Genomic DNA, 22889 nt, shown 5'->3' with positions numbered 1-22889 from the left:
CGCCATCTGATAGAAGAAAAAGTTGGCTACGATCTACAGTCGGTGGGGTCGGGCTCCAAATTCCTCAATAGGACACCCATAGCACAAAAGTTAATAACTAGAATCAACAAATGGGACTTACTCAAACTAAAAAGTTTTTTCTCAGCAAAAGAAACAATAAGAGAGGTAAATAGGGAGCCTACACCCTGGGAACAAATCTTTACTCCTCACACTTCAGATAGAGCCCTAATATCCAGAGTATACAAAGAACTCAAAAAATTAGACAATAAGAGAACAAACAACCCAATCAACAAATGGGCCAAGGACCTGAACAGACACTTCTCAGAGGAGGACATACAGTCAATCAACAAGTACATGAAAAAATGCTCAACATCTCTAGCTGTCAGAGAAATGCAAATCAAAACCACCCTAAGATACCATCTCACTCCAGTAAGATTGGCAGCCATTAGGAAGTCAAACAACAACAAGTGCTGGTGAGGATGTTCGGAAAAGGGTACACTTGTACATTGATGGTGGGACTGCAGATTGGTGCAGCCAATTTGGAAAGCAGTATGGAGATTTCTTGGAAAGCTGGGAATGGAGCCACCATTTGACCCAGCTATTCCCCTTCTTGGTCTATTCCCTAAAGACCTAAAAAGAGCATGCTACAGGGACACTGCTACATCGATGTTCATAGCAGCACAGTTCACAATAGCAAGACTGTGGAACCAACCTAGATGCCCTTCAATAGGCGAATGGATAAAAAAAATGTGGCATTTATACACAATGGAGTATTACTCTGCATTAAAAAATGACAAAATCATATAATTTGCAGGGAAATGGATGGCATTAGAGCAGATTATGCTAAGTGAAGCTAGCCAATCCCTAAAAAACAAATGCCAAATGTCTTCTTTGATATAAGGAGAGTAACTAAGATCAGAGTAGGGACGAAGAGCAGGAGAAGAAGATTAACATTTAACAGGGATGAGAGGTGGGAGGGAAAGGGAGAGAGAAGGGAAATTGCATGGTAATGGAAGGAGACCCTCAGGGTTATACAGTGGAGGGGGTAGAGAGAGAGGAGGGGAGGGGAGGGGAGAGGTGGGGAGGGGGGAGGGGGGAGGATGGGAAAGGCAGCGGAGCACAACAGACACTAGTATGGCAATATGTAAATCAATGGATGTGTAACTGATGTGATTCTGCAATCTGTGTATGGGGTGAAGGTGGGAGTTCATAACCCACTTGAATCAAAGTGTGGAATATGATATGTCAAGAAATTTGTAATGTTTTGAACAACCCACAATAAAAAATTAAAAAAAAAAAAAAAGAAATGAGTGCATTGAAAAAGAGTAGTTACCCTCTGGTTTCATTTCTTGAATTTCTTATGCTTTTTTCTTCAGTCTTCTTTTATCAGATGTAATATATTTATTTTTATTTTGTTTGGGAAGTTGAAACTTTCTTTATTATATTTTCATAAGTCCCTTATAAAAATTAAATACACTATATTCATCTTGGCAAATGTTTGAAATATGTTTGAAAGCAGTTGCTATTACAGTACTAATTATAATCAAAACCTAATTTTAGAAAACTACAAGCAATATTATGGAGGTGTTTTCATCACTAAATAACTTAGAGAGGGGCTAGGGATGTGGCTCAAGTGGTAGCGCTCTCGCCTGGCATGCATGCAGCCCGGGGTCGATCCTCAGCACCACATACAAACAAAGATGTGTCCGCCGAAAATTAAAAAATAATATATTAAAATTCTCTCTCTCTCTCTCTCTCTCTCTTTAAAAAATAAAATAAATAAATAACTTAGAGATCTGGAAATTCAGTAGGAAAAATATGATGGGCTCCAGTTATTTTCTGTTAAGATTAACAATGTCTTTGGCAATTCCTCTTTAAATTATGCTGGAGGAAAAAACTATATATGGGTCATAAATGACTGTTCAGAAAGAATGATCCACCAGTGATGAAAGAGACACTCTTCAGCATTTGTTATGATAATACTATTCTTACAGAAATGATAACTTTTTGTTGATTCAACCACTGGGTGCATGTAAATCCATATTTGTGTTAATACATTAGTTTTCTATTGTTGCTGGGGAAAAAAATCACAAAGTTAGTTACTTAAAACAATTAAACTGTGTTAGAGTCTGTAAACAAGTCAGGATGGCGCCTGGCAAATGTTAGAGTCTGTAAACAAGTCTGGATGGCGCCTGGCAAAATGCCAGAGGGAGTGGTTTGTGAAGTAACACCAGCGAGCCATTAAGTGTGGAGATTCCTTATTGGTTGACTGATGTTATCTAGTTTATGCTAATTAAGATAAGCTGTGCAAAATGTATAAATACCTCTGTTGTCCTACAATAAATGGCTTCCACTCCTGCTGTATCAACGTACACAAGTTGTTCGTCACCCCCTGGTTATTTTGCTGCAGCCGGACTGCGGCAAAACTGTATAATCTTACAGTTTGTAGACAAGAAGTCTGATATGGATCTTACTGAACTAAAATACTGAGTCAATAAGGATGCATTGTATGCCAGTGGCTCTAGAGAGAACCCATTTCTTTTGTCTTTTCCATATTCTAGATACTACCTTTATTACTTGTCTCATGACCCCTTCATCCATCTTCAAAGCCAGCAACATTGCTACTCTAGCCATTCTTTACTGGATACATCTCCCTCTGACTGTAGCCAGGGAAGATCCTTCTTATCTAAATAATACAGGATGATCTTCTCTTCACAAGATCTTGAATTTAAACAGATTTGCAAATAATTTTTCTGCCATGTAAGGTAACATATTTACATATTTGGGGACATCTTTGAGTAGCTATTATTCTGTCTACCACAGGTTGGTCACTTGGAAGAAAATTCTCCATTTTAACAGTACCACCACCTGTGGTCAAAGGAGGACACATGAAAGTCTTTATAGCAGAAAGTTAGGCCTCACTGATTTGATGCTTGAACTCAAAACAAGATAATTAACAAGGTTCTTAAATTCATGCACAAGAGCACTAAATTGATAAAGATCATGAACTGTTTTTATAGTTGTGGGGCTCAAATCCAGGTCTCATGCATGCTGGCCAACTCTGCCACTGGGTATACCTCCATCCCACCATGAATTGCAATTCAATTCAAATTACAGAAATGGGAAACACAAACAAAAGAATCTAAATTTGATAAGGGTCTTATACCTAGAATTATAAAGGACACTTGTAATTCAATTATAAAACAAATAGCTGAATTCACAAAACAGGCAAGGATCTGAATAGACATTTTTTCTAAGGAAGATAACCAATGGCTAATAAATGAAAAGATGCTCAATATCATTAGTAATTAGGGACATATAAATCAAAATTACAGTGAGACACCATTTCATAAACACTGAGGTAGCTACATACAAAAACTCAGATAATAACAAGCATTGGGAGGATGTGGGAATATTGGTATCCTGATACACTGCTGAGGATATAGAATGATTCAGCCATTTAGGGGAAAAGTGTGGTAGGTCCTGAAACAATTAAGTATATAAATAGCATATGATCCAGCAATTTCACTATTAGCAAAATAAAATTACAGGTCCACCCAAAAACTGGTATACGAATGTTCACAATAGCTTTGTCAAAATAGCCCAAAGGGGACAACTCAAATGTCCCTCAGTGGATGAATAGATCATCAAAATCTGATCTATCTGAACAACACGGTATTATTCAGTTATAAAAGAAGTGTTGCTACATGCTAAAACTTGAATGAAACCTTGAAAGCATTATTCTGTGTGAATGAAACCAGTCATAAAAGTCTGCATATTATATCATTTCCTTCATTTAAAAGTTTAAAACAGGGAACTCTATAAAAAAGTAGATTAATAAATGCTTGGGGTTGAAGCTAGGAGAAATGGGACAATAGTGGGATTATAGATAAAGGATAATGTTTCTTCTTAAGGTAATGGGAATATTCTAAAATTGAATGATTATGGAAGTACAACAATGTGAATACATTAAGAGCCACTGAATCATATGCTTTAAGTTGGTGAATTTGGGGTATTTGAGTTACATCTCAAAGATGTTTTTTAAAAGAATAAGATAGAAATTGTTCTTGTTAAAATTTAAAAAAAAATAGAATTCCAAAGTGTGGCAGGGCCAACCATGAGGTTTGCCTATTTAGAAAATAATTTTCCATTAATTTGAAAATTGTAAAAATTCAGTTTTGAGGCTTAGGTGTTGGAAAGAAGTTACTTATTCTTTAATAAAGCATTGGTTAGGGGCTTGGATGTGTCTTTGTGGTAAAGGTCTTGCCTACCAGGCAAGAAGCCCTGGGGATTGCACCACATCAAAAAAGGTTAACTACACTCTTTAGAACCCCGCTGATTGTAATTTTTGCATTGTCCATTCATTTGTAATACTATAATAAGTACCCTGAAAAATATGTGTTGTTACTTTGGAAACACTTTGCTCCTACACGTATGTTCTTCTTAGTTTAGATGTAAATAGCAACATTTAATCATTAACAACAGCATAGTCAATATCAGTAATAGTGTGCTCTTTGTACTCCTTTCCATGAAACACCAGTGTTCTCTCTGTACATACAAAAGCCACTTGAAAATAAAACTCAAGTGTTTAATATCACATAGCCTATTCCTTCATTTTGGAAAATTTGGTCTCCAGTTCCATCAGAAAAAAAAAAAAAATGTAAGACTAAGTGAACGCATGGTGGCGCTACAGGTCAAGAAAATGGAAAACGTGAACACTGGCTTCCGCAATTCCAGTTTGCCAGCCAGTTTCTTGCCGCCTAGAAGCAAAAGAAAAGCTTTCTCCGCCAGAGCAAAGGCGAGTGCGATATCTTTAAAAACTCTGTTTACCGCTTAATTCTGGCATTCTGGACTGCTGGACAGCGCTAACAAGACCCTGGGTACACGTGAATCTCCTGTGAACAAGAATTTCCAGGAAATAGCAATGGAGATTGAATGGCTGCCAAATCAGAGACAAAGGCAAGTCTTACTTTTCTTTGTTTTGCTGAGCTTGTCTGGGGCAGGCGCCGAGTTGGGACCATATGTGGTAGTGGAAGAAATGGAGAAAGGTTCCTTAGTGGCAAATCTAGTGAAAGACCTAGGGCTGGAGTTGGCAGAGATGTCCACCCGAGGGGCCCAGATCATTTCCCAAGGAAACAAAGAGTATTTGCAGCTCAAGGTTCAAACTGGGGATTTGCTCATAAATGAGAAATTAGATAGAGAGGAGCTATGTGGGCCCACTGAGCCTTGTATACTAAATTTCCAAGTGTTAATGGAAAAACCCTTAGAGATATTTCAGGCTGAACTGAAGGTGAAAGACATAAATGATCATTCTCCTGTGTTCCCAGAAAGAGAAATACTTCTTAAAATACTGGAAAACAGCCCCCTAGGAAATGTGTTCCCTCTGAATAATGCTCTGGACTTGGACGTTGGAAGCAATAATGTTCAGAACTATCAAATCAGCCCCAACTCCCATTTCCGCGTTCTTACCTATGAACGCAGCAACGGCAAGAAATATCCTCAACTGGTTTTGGAAAAAGAGCTGGATCGAGAGGAAGAGCCTGAACTAAGATTAACCCTGACAGCTCTGGATGGCGGCTCTCCTCCGCTGTCTGGAACCACACAGGTCCTCATTGAAGTGGTGGACATCAACGATAATGCCCCTGAGTTTCAGCAGCCAATCTACAAGGTGCAAATTCCTGAGAACAGCCCGGTAGGTTCTCTGGTAGTCACTGTCTCCGCCACTGATTTAGACGGTGGCGTCTATGGGAAAATAATATATATGCTCTTTCAGGCTTCAGAAGATGTTAGCAAAACTTTGGAGCTAAATCCTATGACAGGAGAAATTCGACTTAGAAAACAAGTAGATTTTGAAACAGTCCCGTTTTATGAAGTGGACATCAAGGCTACAGACGGAGGAGGTCTTTGGGGGAAATGCACTCTTCTCCTACAGGTGGTGGATGTAAATGATAACCACCCCGCAGTGACCATGAATGCACTCACCAGTCCCATCCCGGAGAACTCCCCGGAGATGGTGGTTGCTGTTTTCAGAGTTTCAGATCCTGACTCTGGGAACAACGGAAAGACGATTTCCTCCATTCAGGAAGACATGCCCTTTCTTCTAAAACCTTCAGGCAAGAACTTTTACACCTTGAAAACAAAGAGAGCACTAGACAGAGAAGAAAGAGAGGAATATAACGTGACCATCACGATTACAGATATGGGGACACCCAGATTGAAAACACAGCTTAACATAACAGTGCAGGTATCAGACATCAACGACAACGCCCCTGCCTTCAGAGAAACCTCCTACACGCTGTTAGTGCACGAGAACAACCAGCCCGCCCTGCACATAGGCAGTGTCAGCGCTACAGACAAAGACTCAGGCACCAATGCCCAGATCACCTACTCACTGCTGCCAAACCAGGACCCAAACCTGCCCCTCGCCTCGCTGGTCTCCATCAACGCAGACAATGGGCAGCTGTTCGCGCTGAGGGCGCTGGACTTCGAGGCCCTGCAGGCATTCGAGTTCCACGTGGGCGCCACAGACCAAGGCTCGCCTGCGCTCAGCAGCCAGGCGCTGGTGCGAGTGGTGGTGCTGGACGACAATGACAACCCACCCTTCGTGCTGTACCCAATGCAGAACGCCTCTGCGCCCTGCACGGAGCTGGTGCCCAGGGCAGCAGAGCAGGGCTACCTGGTCACCAAGGTGGTGGCAGTGGATGGAGACTCGGGCCAGAACGCCTGGCTGTCATACCAGCTGCTCAAGGCCACGGAGCCAGGGCTGTTTGGCGTGTGGGCGCACAATGGCGAGGTGCGCACCGCCAGGCTGCTGAGCGAGCGCGACGCGGCCAGGCACAGGCTGGTGGTGCTGGTCAAGGACAATGGCGAGCCTCCGCTGTCTGCCAGCGTCACGCTGCACGTGCTGCTGGTGGATGGCTTCTCCCAGCCCTACCTGCCGCTCCCGGAAGTGGCGCCTGAGCGCGCCCAGGGGGACTCGCTCACTGTCTATTTGGTCATTGCTTTGGCCTCTGTGTCATCGCTCTTCCTGTTCTCTGTGCTGGTGTTCCTGGCGGTGAGGCTGTGCAGGAGGAGCAGGGCGGCATCGCTAGGTGTGTGTTCTGTGCCTGAGGGCCACGTTCCGGGCCACCTGGTGGATGTCGCCAGCACTGGCACTCTGTCCCAGAGTTACCAACAAGAGGTGTGTCTGAAGGGAGGTTCTGCGACCAGGGAGTTTAAGTTCTTGAAGCCAATTATCCCCATCCTCCCGCCCCAGTGCCCTGAGAAAGAAATAGAGGAAAATTCTTTCTTCCACAATACTTTTGGATTTAATTATTGATAGAAATCCATTCAATAAGGGAAAGACACTTACTCACCCACTCCCAGTGCTGGTGAATCACCCTGCTTAGGCCTCTAAAGTAGCCGAGATTACAAGCATATGCCAACATATCTTGTCATAAACTGTTTAATATTGTCTTTTTGGTTAAATTGTTTATGTCCATTATCATCAATTTTTTCAGTACTATTTATTTTTCAGTTTAATTCATTATCAGTTTACTACAGTTTTTTCTTTATGTTTACTCGATTGTTTCTCATAGACTTTTTTCCTCATAGACTATTAATGAGTTGGCTTTATCTTCAAAGCTGACAGCATTTTAAAAATTTTTTTCACCCCATGTGTTTTATTGATTTTATTATCAACATATATTTCATGTTGGTTCTCCCTTTTCTAGACTTCTGCTGCATGGGATATCATATATACTATTTGATATTTCTATTTTCCTTTCTAAATTGGTCTTCTTGTTGATTTGTAATCCTTGATTTTAATTATTACATCTTTCTTAAACTATGTTACTTTTTAAAATTCTGTTTTCCCTGTTGATGTATCTGTATTTAATAATAATATTTCTGTTACAAGTGGTATGATAAATATCTAACCAGCCTAACCTGAACATAAAAAGAAAAGTCATTGTAAAATATTGAGTGTGTAAATGCTCTTACGTTTGAAGCCATAAAGGCAAACTTTGGGCATTCTACAGCATCATATAGAAATATTTCATAATTTGTTGCTTTTAATTGTGTGTGAAAAAAAATCAGGGATCTCTGTTAAGTTTTATTGGCTAGCAATCCATTTCCACTCAGTTGAAAAAACAATAGAAACTATCAATTAGAGGTTCTCATAACGTGTCTTTTATATTCAGCAGAGTAGTGGGTTTTTGTTGTTTGCTTTTGTTTCTTGGTGATATCTAGCCTTTTCCTTATATATCTCCCTAGACTTACTAGACTTAATTTATATCACTTGCTTTTTGTAGGAAAATCATAACATGTAGAAGACTATCTTTCTAGACATTAGGCCTTTGAATAAAATTACTGTGAAGCAAATGGTATAATGTTATTTTTACTTTCCATAATGTTATGATATGTGTTAGTTGTGATCTTTACCTCCCTTTATTTAATGCACATAAAGTCTTACTGGATTTCAATTAAGAGGAACCTTAAAATAAAGGTTAGGCCATTCTTTAATTCTTCAAGGTATTTTAAATTTTATATAAGAAAAACAAAGACAAAAGGTATTAGAAATTGAAAAGCATGTGTAAGTGAATGAAAGAAGACAATTTTCAAATTGTAGGGGTTAGGTTTTGAAAGGTACTGAATATTGTTTCAGGTCCTATTCACTACAGTTTATCTATATGCATGCTTTATTACCAGAATTAGTGAGTGGCTTATTTGCCAACCATAGATTACTAAGATGTAGTTTCTGTCCTCAAGTAGCTCACATATTGAAGAAAGGACAGAGTGGCCTAAAATGAGAAGCAATACTATTTACAGGGTCATCATAGTTATATGCATAAAAGTCTTTATGGGAACACGGAAAAGGAACAGCCTAAATGCTTGGCTCTAATTACAGAGTGGTGATTCTGTTTAGGCATTGTAATGAGATTTTTGAAGGAGTTTTTTGAAAAACATATGAAATGGGCTTCTTTGCCAGTTTTTGGTGTTCCTGTGCCCAATGTCACTGGAAAAATAAAATTACTATTTTGATGGTTCCATGAGTAACCCAAAATATTCCATTTGGTTGCATAAGTGTTGTGTCACAATTGAAAGACCTAGTACAGGAGCAAAACCTATCAGTGAAGTGAACAAAATTACTGCTACAGCAGGAACTTTTTGTTTCCCAATTTTTTTAACTTTCCCATGGAACAATGAATAAACAATGTGAATGCATCTCTATACAAATATTATTTTTTAAAAATTGAAAATTTGAAAAAAGCCACTAAATGAAATAATTTCTAAATAATACACAGGAAAAATGTTAAAATTTTGAGTGTTTTGGAAGCCACGCGGTGGCGCTGCAGGCTAAAGAGACAGAAATTTTGAACTGAGGTTGCTACTGAGGTCACTAACAAAAAAGGAAGATCCAGACAGATGGGCTGGGAAGAAAAAGACAAAAGAAATCTTAGCTCCCTGTTAGTACAAAGTGTAAGTCTGAGGCTTCCAACTGCTGTTTAGGCTGGGAGTTCTGCTTATTACTGGAATTGATGAAAGGAGAAGCTATGGAGACTAGAAGGTTGTGCTTCCCAAGACAAAGGCAAGTCTTATTTCTCTTTCTGTTTGGGGGAGTATCCTTGGCAGCTAATGGGTTTCGACATTATTCTGTGACAGAGGAAACTGAAAGAGGATCCTTTGTCCTCAATCTGGCAAAGGAGCTGGGAATAGGGGTGGAGGAACTTGCTACACGGAGAACGAGGGTGGTTTCTGATGATAATAAACAACACTTGCTTCTGGATTCTCATACTGGAAATGTGCTCACAAATGAAAAACTGGACAGGGAGAAACTGTGTGGCTCCATAGAGCCCTGTATGCTGTATTTCCAAATTTTAATGGATAACCCCTTTCAGATTTACCAGGCTGAGTTGAAAATCAGAGATATAAATGATCACTCCCCAGTATTTCGAGAGAAAGAGATGGTCTTAAAAATACTAGAAAATACAGCAGAAGGGGCAACATTTCGTTTAGAAAGAGCACAAGATTCAGATAGAGGACTTAATGGTATCCAAAACTATACAATTGAACCCAATTCTTTTTTTCATATTACAATTAGTGACAGTGATGAGGGAACAATATATCCAGAGCTAGTGCTAGACAAAGCTCTTGACTGGGAAAAGCAGCCAGAGCTCAATTTAACACTCACAGCACTGGATGGTGGATCTCCACCCAGGTCAGGAACCACCACTATACGCATACTTGTCCTGGATGTCAATGACAATGCTCCCAAATTTTCTCAGCTGATTTATGAGACCCAGGCTCCAGAAAATAGCCCCTTAGGGTCTCTTGTGGTTAAAGTCTCTGCAGAAGATGCAGATTCAGGAGTCAATGCAGAAGTAACCTATTCATTTTTTGATGCTGATGAAGATATTCAAACAATCTTTCAAATCAATCCTTTTTCTGGGGAAATCATTCTCAAAGCATTGCTTGACTATGAACTAGTAAAGTCTCACAAAATAAACATACAGGCAATTGATGGTGGGGGCCTTTCTGCAAGATGTATGGTTTTGGTCCAGGTATTAGACACCAATGACAATCCTCCTGAATTGATCATATCATCACTTTCCAACTACATCGATGAGAACTCTCCTGAAACAGTACTGGCAGTTTTTAGGGCTAAAGACAGAGATTCTGGAGAAAATGGAAAGACCGTTTGCTACATACAGGATAATTTGCCTTTCCGTCTGAAACCCTCTGTGGAAAATTTTTACATCCTAATGACAGAAGAAACACTAGACAGAGAGAGCAGAGCCGAGTACAACATCACCATCACGGTCACAGACTTGGGGACACCCAGGCTGAAAACCGAGCACAACATAACTGTCCTCGTCTCCGACGTCAACGACAACGCCCCTGCCTTCACACAAACGTCATACACGCTGTTGGTCCGCGAGAATAACCAACCCGCCCTGCAAATAGGCACTGTAAGCGCCACAGACAGAGACTCAGGCATCAACGCCCAGATCACCTACTCGCTTCTGCCAACCCAGGACCCGCACCTGCCCCTCACCTCGCTGGTCTCCATCAACGCAGACAATGGGCAGCTGTTCGCGCTGAGGGCGCTGGACTTCGAGGCCCTGCAGGCGTTCCAGTTCCACGTGGGCGTCACAGACCAAGGTTCGCCCCCGCTCAGCAGCCAGGCGCTGGTGCGAGTGGTGGTGCTGGACGACAATGACAACTCGCCTTTTGTGCTGTACCCAATGCAGAACGCCTCTGCGCCCTACACCGAGCTGGTACCCAGGGCGGCAGAGCAGGGCTACCTGGTCACCAAGGTGGTGGCAGTGGATGGAGACTCGGGCCAGAACGCCTGGCTGTCATACCAGCTGCTCAAGGCCACGGAGCCAGGGCTGTTTGGCGTGTGGGCGCACAATGGCGAGGTGCGCACCACCAGGCTGCTGAGCGAGCGCGACGCGGCCAGGCACAGACTGGTGGTGCTGGTCAAGGACAATGGCGAGCCTCCGCTGTCTGCCAGCGTCACGCTGCACGTGCTGCTGGTGGATGGCTTCTCCCAGCCCTACCTGCCGCTCCCGGAAGTGGCGCCCGAGCGCGTGCAGGGGGACTCCCTCACTGTCTACTTGGTCATCGCCTTGGCCTCTGTGTCATCGCTCTTCCTCTTCTCTGTGCTGGTGTTCGTGGTTGTGCGACTGTGCAGGAGGCGCAGGGCGGCATCGCTAGGTGTGTGTTCTGTGCCTGAGGGCCACTTTCCTGGCCACCTGGTGGATGTCAGCGGCACTGGCACTCTGTCCCAGAGTTACCAGTATAAGGTGTGTCTGACGGGAGGTTCTTCTGGAACAAGCGAATTCAAGTTTTTGAAACCAATTTACCCTAACATTCACACCAATGGTCCTGAGCGGAATAGGGTAGAAAATCCTATCTTTTGAAACAGCTGTAAATTTAGTTTTCAGCAACACTTTTGTTTATATTGTGATGTATTTTTGAAATATTATAATCCCTAATAAGTTTAGTTTTCTATCAGTTATAATGCAATATAACAATTGATTTTCAACTATCAAGTACTATACATCTACCATTTTACAATGTTGTTTAATCTCTTTTGCATTAACAGTTTAATTTTAATTCATACCCATTTGTGAATAATACCTTTAAAGTTTTAATCCTTTACAATTGCACACATATTTATATTGTCATTTTTCTTTCTATAAAACTGAGGTTTGGGGTTTTCTCCTGTTTGTTTATTGTTTAATGTTGGTGATTGAACTTAGCACTTCAGAATGCTAAGCACTGTATTTCTGAGCTACACCCAATTCCCTCACCTGGTATATTTTAGAGCCTGCATGCCTCATAATACTAAACTACCCTTCTGTTGTATTTCCTTCATGTAAGAAGTCATATCTGCACTTCCAATCTTATTCTAATGTTCTATTTATTCATCTTAAAAATCATACCAACTTCTAAATCACAGCATGTGAAAAAAATACTTTTTCTGTGTTCATTGCAAAATTAAACATCTTTTTGTGATTGATATGGGACTCCCATAATTGTTTATTATTTTATTTCCTTTACATTTACTGTTCTAACTTAACCAATATTTTCTTACATTCACTTTTGCTGATATTTAGAACATCATGTGTTATAATTCAAATAAAATGTAATAACCTGAATGAAAATGAATACAAATTTTAAAACATTTTGAAAACTTGTGTGTATTTGGTAGAATGTCAGAAAGATATTAACTTTTCAGTTTATTTTGTAAGTTCATATTATTTTCAGGTTTAAAATCATGATGAATGAAAGGTTACAACAAAAAGTAATTTTTTATATCTCCAGACACCTTTTACACAGTGGCTTCTTCTAAAATTTATTTCAATGTTCTAAATAGTAGGTTTAGGCTGTCTTAATATTGTTTAAATTTTAATTATTTCTTTCTAGAATAAATAAAGGATTTAACTTTTTTACTTCCCAACAATATAGACAAACACTGCACATTCCCTTTCCCCTATTCTTGTAATAGAATTTTCACATATTTTTAAAGGCTAAACTATCAGTTAAAGTCCATATTGTTAGTGTTGTATGATTGTATTTCCTTTCTTGAAAAATATTCTTCCTAGAGCACTTGCACTTGCATCATTTTCTATTAACTGCAATGAATATTTTACACTATCCTTTACTTGAAAAGCTATTTTTCTCCTTAAAATATTCAAATATATCAGATACCTACCAATTACATTTATTTCCTGGAGGTATTTCATCTATATTTCTGCTTCCTTTACATTATTTGCTATATAAGCTATCACCCTAGGTATTTTTCCCCTTTAATGTTTTCCTGTGTTGGTCCCCTGTTATAAAATCAGGTATATTTTTCTTTCTTAGTTTATTCTCTTTTGGCTAACATATATCTCTCAATACCCTCATCAAAACAGATGCAGGAGAGTTTAAATAATTATTTAAGACCTTGCATTGTGAAGTCATTTTTTTTCCAGTTGATTGATAGTTTCACTGGGTATAAAATTCTAGACTGAAAATAATTTCCCCTCAGATTTCAAAAGCGTTCCTTCTATTGACTGCATGGAATTGTTCCAAAGACTGATTCCATTCTGATTTCTCTTTTTATGTGACCCCCTCCCTCCTTCCCCCTCCCTCCCTCCCTCCCCCTCCCTCTTTCTTTTTTCTTTCTTTCTGATAGTATGAGGAAAACTTTACCCTCATATTCTGAAAATAACTTAGTACATATTTATTAATATGGTCACATGCGTGTACTCTATTAACATTTAGACATTTGGTTTCAGTTCTGAGAAATTTTTTGTTAAGTTTAAATACAATTTCTCTCCTGAGTTATCTACATTCTCACTGAATGTCATTGAATTATCAGACTTCCTTGTTGATTCAATAAGGCCCTATAAGCTCCTTTCTTATTTTCTCTCTTATTGTCTCTGGTTCTACATTTTAATTGAATGATTTAATCTTTTTAAGTTTTTCTTTTCATCTGACAAATATTTTTAAGAGTTCTTTCTGGTTCTGAGAGTTTTTGTTGTTGTTGTTTGTTTGTTTTGTATCAGAGATTGAACTCAGGTGCACTTGACCCCTGAGCCACATCCCCAGCCCTACTTTGTATTTTATTTAGAGACAGGGTCTCACTGAGTTGCTTAGTGCCTCACTTTTGTTGAAGCTGGCTTTGAACTCGTGATCCTCCTGCCTCAGCCTTCAGAGCCACTGGGATTACTGGCTTGCACCTGCCGCAGTCCGGCTGCAGCAAAATAACCGGGGGGTGACGAACAACTTGTGAACGTTGATACAGCAGGAGTAGGAGCCGTTTATTGCAGGACAGGAGCAGTATTTATACATTCCACAGAGCTTATCTAATTAGCATAAACTAGATACATCAGTCAACCAATAAGGAATCTCCACACTTAATGGCTTGTTTTTGTTACTTCTCAAACCACTCCCTCAGGCGTTTTGCCAGGCACCATCCAGACTTGTTTACGAACTCTAACATTCCCCTGGCAAAATGCCAGGTGTTATTTTTGACTTGTTTACAGACTCTAACATTTCCCCCTTTTGTTTAATTTAAATAACGACCATAGTGGTTTTTACAGAAACACCATAAATAACCTGCTACAAACAGAAAGGGAGGATACAAAATGCCACAATACCAAGCCAATTGATGGCTCCATGCAAGAAGCCCTTGGAAAAATTATACCAGCAATGACACTGTTAGCAAAGATACCGAGTTACAATTTGTTATAGATTACAGTTTGTTGTCTCAGTCCAGGTAAAGCAGTGTCTCAATAGATTAACTCACAGTCCAGGTAAATCACAGTCCAGGTAAATTCTGCAGGCAGCTAGCTTAAATCACAGTCCAGGTAAGTTCTGCAGGCAGCTAGCTTGATCCGAAGTCTCGTCCGGTTTTCAGCAACACTGGAAATTCTTCCACCCTCGTTTTCACCTGCACTGGGATGAAGGCAGGAACTCCGGCAATGATGTTAAAGAAAATCCTGTAGTATTCCAGCAGGTGCTAAGAAAACAACCTTCTGAACAATTTAGTACATTATCTCAAGATTTTTTGCATTTGAAATAAGCATTAATAGTGCTCACTACTCATCAGCTTCCAGGTGTGGGAGAACCATTGTAGCTTAGTTATTGGCATTGAAAATGACCAAACATCAGGGACACCAGTAGTGTCTTCTGAGGCTGTAGCGTCCCGGGTAGCCCCAGATGGCCCTGGGGAGAGTCCCGGTCTCAAACTGCTACTGGGCACAGGGAGCAAGAACCTGCGAGACTGTGCCTCCAGGTCAGGTCTAGATTTGGGCTCGCGGCAGTGGAAGAGCCAGCTCCCCCACCAGGAGGCGGGGAAGGGCCAGTCGCCGCCGCCTCTTGGAAAATCCTTGCTGCGCTGTGACCGGCTTGCACACTCGGCAGCTGCCTCTCCGCTTCACGCACCCTCCGGTAACGAAAAGTATTTAGTAATAGCCTTTTGCTGCAACTTTTTTCCTGATAATCCTTCTTCTTCTGAACTTTCTTTTTCTTTCTGACTAGAGTTCCTGGGCTCTTATCAACACATGCCCTAACTATTCTTGGTTCCACTGGGGTGCCTTCTTCCCTTAGTAATTTACTTCTCACCCCTTCCATATTTTCGTCACAAAGACAATACAATACACTGAGACAAAACAAGACACAAACATACTGTATCAATCTTCTCCATTTTCTTGAAATGACCATTTTTCCTCTCGCCCTATCTGCCTAGGGACGAGCAGATTTGCTCCCGTCCTATCTATGGATGGGCAGCTTTTTTTCGTCACTTACCCCCGAGTGTCCCGGGGCTCCCCGTACGGGCCACCATCTGCCGCAGTCCGGCTGCAGCAAAATAACCGGGGGGTGACGAACAACTTGTGAACGTTGATACAGCAGGAGTAGGAGCCGTTTATTGCAGGACAGGAGCAGTATTTATACATTCCACAGAGCTTATCTAATTAGCATAAACTAGATACATCAGTCAACCAATAAGGAATCTCCACACTTAATGGCTTGTTTTTGTTACTTCTCAAACCACTCCCTCAGGCGTTTTGCCAGGCACCATCCAGACTTGTTTACGAACTCTAACATTCCCCTGGCAAAATGCCAGGTGTTATTTTTGACTTGTTTACAGACTCTAACAGCACCACCGCACCTGGATTGCATTTTTTTATAAATGTAATTGCTTCTCCGTTCTATAATTAATTTAATCCCTAAGATGTATTATTCAAAACATACATTATGCAGTATTGTTATTATGTGTCCATTTAATAATGAGAATGTATCAGGCAACACAAGAACTTGAGCTGGTAAGGACACTTAAGTCTGAATCTATTATTTATCTTACAATAAGAATGTATACTTTATACCATTGCTATTAAGTTTATTGCAAAAACAAAACAAAATGTACCAAAAAACCTTGAAAAACAGCACAAAGATTAAATGGGGAAATGTATGAAGCACTTAGACCAATGGGTAGCACGAAGTAAGTTCTAAATTCTAAAAAAAAATATTAGTTTTATTAGATTTTAATTCTTTGTGGATATTAGTCAGACAATCTCTTTTTATTATTTTTTTCATTAGGTTCTGGGGATGGAACCCAGGGCTTTGGGAATGCTAGCACTTAGCTACGTCCCCAGCCCAACTAATTGGACATTTTCAAAGGCATTATCATCTCTCTCTCTCTTTAACTTTTTTTGGGGGAAGGGTTTAAGCCAGAGTGCTTTACCACTGAGTATATCCTTAGCTCTTTTTAAAAAATTTGTGGCAGGATCTCACTAAATTGCTAAGGGGCTCCTTAACTTACTAAGGCTGGCCTTGACCTGTGATCCTCCTGTCTCAGCCTTCTGAGTCACTGGGATTACAGGTGTGCACCATCACACCCACTTTCTTATGTTCTGTTACATGGGTTTTCTCATTCCCTTTTTTGTAGAGGTGGTAGTGGTTTGGGCCTTTCTATTTCACAAATGTCTTGTGTTACTTAGCTATCCTCTTATATTTAAGAAGGATGCTATTTTAAAATGCCAGCAATCAACACTTTGTGAGTGAATAAATCCTGTTGATGGCAGAGCATCAATCTAATATAACCATACAAGGACAGGGCTGTTACCCTAGAAGACCACAAATATCAGTATGTTTAAGTATTTGGGCTTTTCATATTCTTGAGTTAGAATTCTAGAATATCCACCGTGTGGGAGTGTGAGTTATTTATATACCTTATGTCCTACAACCTCAGAGCATTGCCTGGGGGGGGTAATATAAGTATCACCATTCAAAATGAAAAGTTTTCTTACTTTTTCCTTACACTTGCTTTTAATCCTGCCTATATCTCCAAGACTAGAAAAAGTCTCATTTAATTTCTCCATAGAATAAACTAGCCCTGAGATACTTTCCTGTCTCTGTAGGATGGTGAGAGGAACAGAGAATTCAACATTTCTATATATGTACTTTAATAACTTTTGTAGCTGCTAAGTAATTTCAGTCTTCTTATGCACTGATTCTGCTAAATCTTTACATGGGATTGTGTGGGACAATCTCACTATTTTTGTCTTTTCAATGCAGGAAAATCAGCCATTTCTTGGAACTTGTGAGTTACTCTGCTCTTCTGATTTCTGTCCTAAAAAATGTATGTTCACTTGTGTATTTTTAGCCTCTTTAAGTTGATTTTTAAGTTTTTGTCATCTTAGTAGGTTTTTTTAAAATATTTATTTTTTAGTTTTAGTTGGACATAATACCTTTATTTCAGTTGTTCATTTTTGTATGTGGTGCTGAGGATCAAACGCTGGACCTTGCCCATGGGAGGCAAGCGTTCTACCTCTGAGCCACAATACCAGCCCAGTAGATATTTTTAAAGAAAGGAGGATAGCTGCATAATCAATCTACCTACTTTTTAATTTGTAAACTTTTTATTACTAAAAATTGATCTATTTTTCCAACCATGCATAAAGCTTACATATTATAGAACATAATTTGAATTTAATTTTTTAAAATTATATTGTGTTTAGGGCTTCTTAATATAATTTTGAGATTTCCTATAGTTGATACCATTAATGAACTTCTAGCATCTATTCCAAACTATCACCTTCATTATGTAGCAACCATGCACTTTGGCTAGGACTAAAATTACCTCAAGTTTAGAGGTGATTCCCGACAGAGTTAAACAAAGTAAGTACAAGCATAGGTCTTCAAATTCCAGAACTAAAAGCTCTATCTGTAATGTTGTCAATACCTCTTGAAACAATGACTTCTTCAGTAGCAGAAACACATACTTGATCTAATCAGAGTAAAGGTTAAGTTTTTGTTTTATTTGGAAAAGAGACTCTCTCCCACTTTCTCTGCCTGGGATGAAAAAGAAAGTAGTTAGCCATAGTTGTTGTGGAAATGAATCTTGGGAACCTAAAGGAAGTCAGTTTTAGAAGACTGCTTTAAATGAAACTAACATGTTTGCATTTGTGTAGCTATTAATTTTTTGTAAGATATGAGAAAGTATAACTAAATTGTGGGTTTTATCATATGTCCTATCCCAACATCTTATTTAATTTTCTACCAGTTCACAATTCATTCTATTAAAGAAATCTACAGAAATATTCTCTTGTACTATAGCAACTATACAAATATATGCCATTTCATTGTTAATCCAATTTCATACTCCCTGAGAAGACTTAAATTACCATTGGATACTGTCTCTTTCCTTTAGTACCTTAGGCAGACCAAATAGTGATGGAATTTTGTTCAGCTTGACAGTGAGTTATATTACCCTCCTTGTTTCAGGTTCACAATCTTCCCAGAAAGATTACAAACTCTTGGGGATCAGGAATCACATCTTCTATTTCTGTTTTCCCAAACACTGAGCACATTAGGTTGTGTGAAGAGTGGGATACCTAGTAAATATTTTAAAACAAATGATAACATAATCAGAAATTATAAATGATGTAAAACAATTGTGAAAGAATATATTTGTGATCAAACAACAAATAGACATTTCTTTCCATGGGACATTCATGTGAATTTAATTTAGGTAGCTTTCAAACTGTGAAAATCTGTGGAGACGCATGGTGGCGCTGCAGGATAATATCCGCACGGGGAAAAAAAATATATTCCACTGGATGACATTGTGGACGCTTAATCAGTGCACAGGGAGAACAGGGAAGACAGAACAAGCCAACAAGGGGCAACCTAGAAGCCATTCAACCGGATTACAATATTCTTCCAAAGTGGACAAATCCAGAAACACGTTTCCCAGAACAGCAAAGTGGAGCTGAATCAATTCTGCAGGAAGCCTTCTGGCAAAGAGCTATGGAGAATGGAGGAGAAGATACTTTGCAGACAAGGCAAGTCCTACTTCTCTTTGTTTTGTTGGGAGTATCTCAGGCACACTCTGAGCCTGGGAGCTTTTCCGTGGCAGAGGAAATGCAAAGTGGAAGCTTTGTAGGCAATTTGGCAAAAGACCTAGGACTAGAGGTGGGTGAGCTGTCCTCCCGGGGAGCTCAGGTTGTCTCTAATGATAACAAACAGTCTTTGCAACTGGACATAAATACCGGGGATTTGCTTTTAAGCCAAATATTAGACCGGGAGGAGCTCTGCGGCTCCACTGAGCCCTGTGTGCTGCATTTTCAGGTATTAATGAAAAACCCTTTGCAGTTTTTACGGATTGAGCTTCAAGTAAGAGATGTAAATGACCACTCTCCAATCTTCTTGGAAAAAGAAATGCTCCTAGAAATCCCAGAGAATAGTCCTGTTGGTGCTGTGTTCTTACTAGAAAGTGCAAATGATTTAGATGTAGGAATGAATACTGTACAAAGCTACACAATAAGCACCAACTCTCATTTCCACATTAAAATGAGAGTTAATCCAGACAACAGGAAGTACCCAGAGTTGGTTCTGGACAAGGCGCTGGATTATGAAGAGCAGCAGGAACTCAGTTTGATTCTCACTGCTCTGGATGGTGGGTCCCCACCCAGGTCTGGGACTGCCTTAGTTCGGGTGGTGGTTGTAGACATTAATGACAACTGCCCTGAGTTTCAGCAACCATTTTATGAGGTGAAGATTCCAGAGAATAGCATCCTTGGTTCACTGGTTATCACTGTCACAGCTTGGGATTTAGATTCTGGAATAAATGGGGAAATATCATATACCTTTTCTCATGCCTCAGAAGATATTCAAAAGACATTTAAAATTAACCAAAAGTCTGGAGAAATTAGTTTAACAGCATCTTTGGATTTTGAAACAATTGAATCATACTCAGTAATCATTCAAGCCACAGATGGGGGAGGACTTTTTGGAAAGTCTACAGTCAGAATACAAGTAATGGATGTGAATGACAATGTTCCTGAAATTGCTGTGTCATCAATTACCAGTCCAATCCCAGAAAATTCTCCTGAGACTGCGGTCATGGTTTTCAGTATCCGAGATAGAGACTCTGGAGAAAATGGAAGAACGATTTGTTCTATTCCAGAAGACCTCCCATTCCTACTGAAATCTTCATTTGAGAATTACTACACCCTAGAAACGGAGAAAACCCTAGACAGGGAAAGCAGAGCCCAGTATAATATCACCATCACGGTCACTGATTTTGGGACACCCAGGCTGAAAACCGAGCACAGCATAATAATCCTCGTCTCCGACGTCAATGACAACGCCCCTGCCTTCACACAAGTGTCCTACACCCTGTTGGTCCGCGAGAACAACCAGCCAGCCATGCACATAGGCAGTGTCAGCGCCACAGACAGAGACTCAGGCACCAATGCCCAGATCACCTACTCGCTTCTGCCAAACCAGGACCCGCACCTGCCCCTCACCTCGCTAGTCTCCATCAACGCAGACAATGGGCAGCTGTTCGCGCTGAGGGCGCTGGACTTCGAGGCCCTGCAGGCATTCGAGTTCCACGTGGGCGCCACAGACCAAGGTTCGCCCCTGCTCAGCAGCCAGGCGCTGGTGCGCGTGGTGGTGCTGGACGACAATGACAACTCGCCCTTCGTGCTGTACCCAATGCAGAACGCCTCTGCGCCCTGCACCGAGCTGGTACCCAGGGCGGCAGAGCAGGGCTACCTGGTCACCAAGGTGGTGGCAGTGGATGGAGACTCGGGCCAGAACGCCTGGCTGTCATACCAGCTGCTCAAGGCCACGGAGCCAGGGCTGTTTGGCGTGTGGGCGCACAATGGCGAGGTGCGCACCACCAGGCTGCTGAGCGAGCGCGACGCGGCCAGGCACAGATTGGTGGTGCTGGTCAAGGACAATGGCGAGCCTCCGCTGTCTGCCAGCGTCACGCTGCACGTGCTGCTGGTGGATGGCTTCTCCCAGCCCTACCTGCCGCTCCCGGAAGTGGCGCCGGAGCGCTCGCAGGGGGATTCGCTCACTGTCTACTTGGTCATCGCCTTGGCCTCTGTGTCGTCGCTCTTCCTCTTCTCTGTGCTGGTGTTCGTGGCGGTGAGGCTGTGCAGGAGGCACAGGGCGGCGCCACTGGGTGTGTATTCGGTGCCTGAGGGCCATTTTCCTGGCCACCTGGTAGATGTCAGCGGCACTGGCACTCTGTCCCAGAGTTACCAGTATGAGGTGTGTCTTAGGGGAAGTACTGGAACAAATGAGTTCAAATTTCTAAAGCCAATTATCCCCAACCCTTCACCCCAGTGTTCTGGGAAAGAAACAGAGGAAACTCCTCCTTTCAACAGTAGCTTTGGGTTCAATATTCAGTGATCATAATTGATTTGATATTTCATATGCATTTTACTTTGTGGCACATGCGAATGTTTATTTCCCTCAATTTGCATGCACTTTAAATTGTAGTAATGTTCTTTTTTATTGTGTTTTTCATTCTTGCTTTTATGCAAATGTTTATGTAGTCATAATTGGATTTATTCTCTAACCCAGGAGGTCTTAATTTTTAAATCTCTTTACATTAAAAAAAAAAGTCACTTTTTGCCCATATCCTTCTCTCCAGTTAAAGTTTCACACACACTTATGTTTATGGTAAAATGAATCAGGTCACTTTGGAAGTAGTTCAAAAATTTCTTCATTAGACTCTTCTTTTTGTAGTTTTCTTGTGGTTTAATAATGGTTACTAGTCACAAATATCATGTTTCTTAAATTACAACATTTTAGTTAACATTTTAAAATCTTTATTACTATTAAAAACACTTTGAAAAATCATGTAGTATGATAGAAAATTTTAATCTAAAAATCTAGTTATAAGAGGCCAGAAGAGATGGAGATAGGGGTATAGCTAGCTCAGTGGTAAAGCCCTGGGTTTGATTCACCAGAATTTTTAAAGAGAAACAAAATCAAATAAGTAGGAGGAAGAGGAAAAGAAGGAAGAAGGCTTATTCATCCTGGAAAAGGATTGTGAAGGTACATTGATATTGTGGCCACTCATACAATCTTCAAATATGAAGCTATAATTTTCCAGATGTCTCACTAATGTTACAAAGCCAGGATTCAACCCAGTTGAATTCAGGAACCTGAGAATTTACAAGAGTATAAAGTGGGTTTCTGTGCTAATGTGTATTTTTCCCCCTGTGTTCTCCTTAAGTTTAATGTACATATACTGAGTACTTATTTTCAATTTCTTCCCCACCAATAGTAAAATTAGGTTGCATGTGTCATCAACATTGATATATTACAAATAAATGTTTTATAAACAATTCTTAGTCTTTCTGTTCCGTTGTTTTAAGCTTTCAGTGTGGTCATGAAATTGGCTTACTAAGGGGTAGCAATCCAGAGTTTGATAAGCACTTTTCTTAGAGATATAAAAGTGTGATACAGGGCTGGGGACGTAGCTCAGAGCTTGGCTAGGATGTTTACCATTTCCATTCCCAGCACTTCAAAAAAATTGTGATACATGTGGAGCATTGAGAATTATTGAAAGATAACCCTTTGGGTTTAAATTTATTTTATTTATT

The 22889-nt window shown here is 40.4% G+C and overlaps 3 protein-coding genes across 3 annotated transcripts; all 3 read left to right on the top strand.

The window, feature by feature from the left end:
- The first annotated feature begins 1167 nt into the window (after positions 1–1167).
- Pcdhb16 (protocadherin beta 16) lies at positions 1168–8361 on the top strand. The gene has a single exon (XM_046460347.2). The coding sequence runs from the start codon at positions 4925–4927 to the stop codon at positions 7316–7318; it is 2394 nt and encodes a 797-aa protein (XP_046316303.1). The 5' UTR covers positions 1168–4924; the 3' UTR covers positions 7319–8361.
- A 127-nt stretch (positions 8362–8488) lies between these two features.
- Positions 8489–12508, top strand: LOC124103639 (protocadherin beta-10-like). The gene has a single exon (XM_046460348.2). The coding sequence runs from the start codon at positions 9519–9521 to the stop codon at positions 11904–11906; it is 2388 nt and encodes a 795-aa protein (XP_046316304.1). The 5' UTR covers positions 8489–9518; the 3' UTR covers positions 11907–12508.
- Positions 12509–13846: 1338 nt separating this feature from the next.
- LOC124103753 (protocadherin beta-12-like) lies at positions 13847–22631 on the top strand. The gene has a single exon (XM_046460455.2). It carries the CDS (start codon positions 19291–19293, stop codon positions 21685–21687), a length of 2397 nt encoding a protein of 798 aa, XP_046316411.1. The 5' UTR covers positions 13847–19290; the 3' UTR covers positions 21688–22631.
- Positions 22632–22889: the final 258 nt, after the last annotated feature.

This window comes from Marmota monax, unplaced genomic scaffold (assembly GCF_021218885.2).
Source record: "Marmota monax isolate L192 unplaced genomic scaffold, Marmota_monax_Labrador192_F-V1.1 WCK01_AAM20220418_F8-fsc00006, whole genome shotgun sequence".
Lineage (NCBI taxonomy): Eukaryota > Metazoa > Chordata > Mammalia > Rodentia > Sciuridae > Marmota > Marmota monax.
The sequence above is the reverse complement of the archived record's forward strand: the minus strand, read 5'-3'. Positions and strand labels throughout refer to the sequence as shown.

Coding starts and splice junctions, on each gene's coding strand:
- LOC124103639 (XM_046460348.2), top strand. CDS start 9,519: ATGAAAGGAGAAGCTATGGAGACTAGAAGGTTGTGCTTCCCAAGACAA.
- LOC124103753 (XM_046460455.2), top strand. CDS start 19,291: ATGGAGAATGGAGGAGAAGATACTTTGCAGACAAGGCAAGTCCTACTT.
- Pcdhb16 (XM_046460347.2), top strand. CDS start 4,925: ATGGAGATTGAATGGCTGCCAAATCAGAGACAAAGGCAAGTCTTACTT.